The sequence below is a fragment of the Gavialis gangeticus genome, unplaced genomic scaffold (assembly GCF_001723915.1).
Source record: "Gavialis gangeticus isolate Ggan-Ray unplaced genomic scaffold, GavGan_comp1, whole genome shotgun sequence".
NCBI classification, from domain to species: domain Eukaryota; kingdom Metazoa; phylum Chordata; order Crocodylia; family Gavialidae; genus Gavialis; species Gavialis gangeticus.
Window position 1 is genome coordinate 46,936,427 of NW_017729030.1, and position 3,477 is coordinate 46,939,903.

Below are 3,477 nucleotides of genomic sequence, written 5' to 3' on the forward strand. Positions count from 1 at the left end.
TCAAGAATAAAAATGAATGGGGCATGTTCCCACTGTCTGGCGTTCTGGCTACAAAGACTGCTCTCCTTTCACAGAAGTACTCTATGTTACCACCAAATGAACTGCCTGGTAATTTTTCCAACTAAGAGAAAGAGAGAGCTCCTCTGTTCCCTAGAATTTGGTCTTTTTGTGGTACCTTCAACAAAGTTCAATTTATGGCTTTCAGCTCAATAAGAGAGCAGAGCCTGACTACCCCAGATTCACAGATTGCAGTATATTCTCCACCTCAAATGCCACACTGGAACACAAAGTCCCCATAGAGTGGCTTCTGTCATTTTGTGAGGAAGTGGGGGTATGCTGCTGTGGTTGCAAAAGCCCCAGGACTTCTGCAAAAATTCATGGAGGCAATGGCTCCAAGAATAACACTGAGAAATATAAATGGGCACCATAACCGAGTAACAATGCTATACAGTACACATTAGTAAGTCAAAGCCTCAGTGATAATTAAAACATCTAAGATCAACAAACAAGCATTTAAATCTACATATTCTTCAGCACCCATGTAAATGTTAGCAAACAGATGAGAGGCAAAGAACACCCATGAGTCCACTGACTCCATCCAAACCCTAAAGAGGATTGTTTTTGTAGGAGCCATAAAGTTAAAAACTCCCCTAACTACTATGGAACACTCTGCCAAAAAGCTTCCTGTTTCCACAGAGGAAGATGCTCAAACAGAATCATATTATTTTCTAAAATCTGCTCTCAAGTGTACTTCAGAAGCAACAGTCCACGGAGTTATTAATTATTTACATGTATTAAAATGAGATCAGAATTTGGCCTTGTTTCCCTGGAAATTTCAACCACATTTCTCCCACGGTTTTCAATATGTAGAAAATTCAATAGAGCCTTCCACCCTGATCCCCCATACCTCAAAACATTTCTTTTTCCACATGCTGAGATGGAAAAACTACTAAATTCCTTGTGTAGTTTTGACAGGAAGAGGTGCAAGCAACAGTGGCAGCATGAGGATTCTTCACGCACAGAACGGAGCACAGCATATCAAGCCTAGGGCTTGTGAATTTTTACTAATGTAATATTTTCATAAGCATTTACATTCTCTCTTGATTTTATCTGCTGCTTTAATTATTTTCAGAAGTACACAATATTATCCTTCTTGCCAGAAGTTCTACTGAAAAGCTAAGCACTGAACTGCTGAAGCATTTGTATTTTAATTATTAACTTTTAAATCCCCCTTACTTGTAGTTATCATCTGCTTCAGATTCAGAAGATATTTCACTGCTGCCATTACTTTCTTCTGTCACATCAGGAGCATGTAGTTCCTCTAGGATCTTATTCACATCAGTACCAAGTACTTTATCATAAAGTAATTCATAAAGAACAGCTAAGAAGAAAAAAAACTAGTGACAATTTTGTATAAAATTTCATTTGCAATCATATTTATAACAGTTATTTTCATGAAAACACATTGAAATGTCTCCTGAAAGAGAACAGGAAATACAGTTTAAGTTAACCTGTACAGGCAAGATCTTTAAAACTGTGAAACACCTGCAGCTCCCACAGACTTCAACTATAGGCGCTTGGACCTACTAGAATTCAAACCCTCAATTGACACTTGTATCCTCAAATACTAAATACTACAATTTAAATACAACCACACTGTAAGCAAAAGAAAAGAACTACATGAAAATTTCTTAATAGCATGAAATAGATGGAAATTTTTGTTAGGACTCTAGTGAAAGCATACATTTCAGTACGAAACCTACCAACCAAATCAGTACTTACACTGGCAGAGAGCAGCCTTTTCTGCATATTCTATTGGGTAAACAACGTCATAGTGATTTCCATTTGAAAAACACAGCAATACCTAGAAAGAAGAGGGCATTTAAAAAACTGTCATTTTCTGTGTTTTAAAATCATGAAAGCATATATTTAATGCAACTGTGCGCCGATATAATATATTGCAATTTTCAATACCTCATAATTATGACATTGGGAAATGTACCATTTTCTGTAAAAGTTCACTTGACCTAATCAAATAAAAATTACTAACAGAGATATATAACTGTGTAAGTGAGTTTGACTTGATTTTACAGAAATGTAGCATAGAGGGAGATTTAAAAGTACCCTTTGTATTAGGCCCTGATTAAATAAACAAAAACATATATTAATGCCTAGTAGAACAGATCCAAGTGTAACCAATATCAATTTGTTTCATTCTAATATTCAGAATTAATGCTCTATGAATAGTCCAAACCCAGACCCTGTTAATTTTATTGCTCTTATTTGCATTTTCATTACAATGTATAGGCAGCTGAAACATTCCTAAATTTTAATAAGCCCAAAGCTATTGAAAATATATATTACTGGATGTACTCAGTGTACTGAGTAATAAGACTTTAACTGACACTCTTTCTTACATTTTTTTAAAAAAAAAATATTTTTACCTTGTCAGGAAAGCCATTTTCAGTTACACATGAAGGGGCAGCATTTGGTTCCTGATAGATTATGATATCCTTTCTATTAATAAATAAATAAATAAATAAATCAAGAATTAAAGTTATAAAAGTCCCAATAAGAACAAAATATATTAAAATGTGGATTCAAGGGGCACACAAGAACATTGAATTACATTTTTTTTTGGAAGCAGACACTTTGAAAATCTGGACATGCCTCATGGAAGTAACAGCTCTGGTGTCTCACATTCCCTTTTTCCTTAACACGCCAAGCTTTCTAGTTGGACTACAATTCCAAAGATGTGTCATGTTCTCCCGTCTTGAAAAGGGGAGTCACAGCAACATAAAAGTCTTGGCTACGATACACAACATAGAAGAAATTAGCCCTGCTGGAAAACTCCAGCCATACAGGAAAAAGGGTATGCGAGCAAACTGAACATCTTCCATCAGGCACTACAGCAGCATTCCCAAGAATAAAATATTTAGTGTTCAGAAAAAAATATTTCATCTTGGACATAAAATAAATCAAAGCATTGTTATTGAAAACATACACTAAAAATCACAAAAAGGACTGTTCAAATAAACACACATCTACCAAAATATATTCAAAAGAAACTTGTGACCAGCCCTAATGGTAAGCAAAGCCTTGCAAATTAGGACAATTTTATGGTTTTGAATATTGCTGACATATAATTCCATAACAGGCAGCTACACACAACCTCTGAACAGAAAACAAAAATTAAGCTTGCAAGCATTATGTTTTAAAAACTGGTGTAATAAGCCCCAAATATAAACACTTTCTACACTAGGGGCCACCAAGATACAGACCACAGGTCACAGATCTGTATCATCCATTCTGCAGTGTACTCCAGACTGCAGTAATTTAGCAGCACAGTGAGTGGTAACAACAATAACTGCCATGTCACCTGGAGCTGCCATCATTCATCCTGCCACAACATTTCTAGACCCGTTGGGAGCTGCATTGGCTGAGTCTGGAGCATAGGGTTGTGTCATCTGGCCCTCA

At 36.0% G+C, this 3,477-nt stretch overlaps 1 protein-coding gene across 2 annotated transcripts in view; it reads right to left on the reverse strand.

Moving 5' to 3' along the window:
• The window catches only part of OTUD4 (OTU deubiquitinase 4), a 72,936-nt gene that overhangs the window by 42,231 nt on the left and 27,228 nt on the right, over positions 1 to 3,477 (reverse strand). For both annotated transcript variants that reach the window (XM_019522142.1, XM_019522143.1), the window contains exons 4-6: positions 2,445 to 2,517; positions 1,783 to 1,864; positions 1,237 to 1,381 (exon numbers count right to left, since the gene is read on the reverse strand). In XM_019522142.1, coding sequence (XP_019377687.1) covers positions 1,237 to 1,381; positions 1,783 to 1,864; positions 2,445 to 2,517 — 300 coding nt within the window. The remainder of the gene's footprint in view (positions 1 to 1,236; positions 1,382 to 1,782; positions 1,865 to 2,444; positions 2,518 to 3,477) is intronic.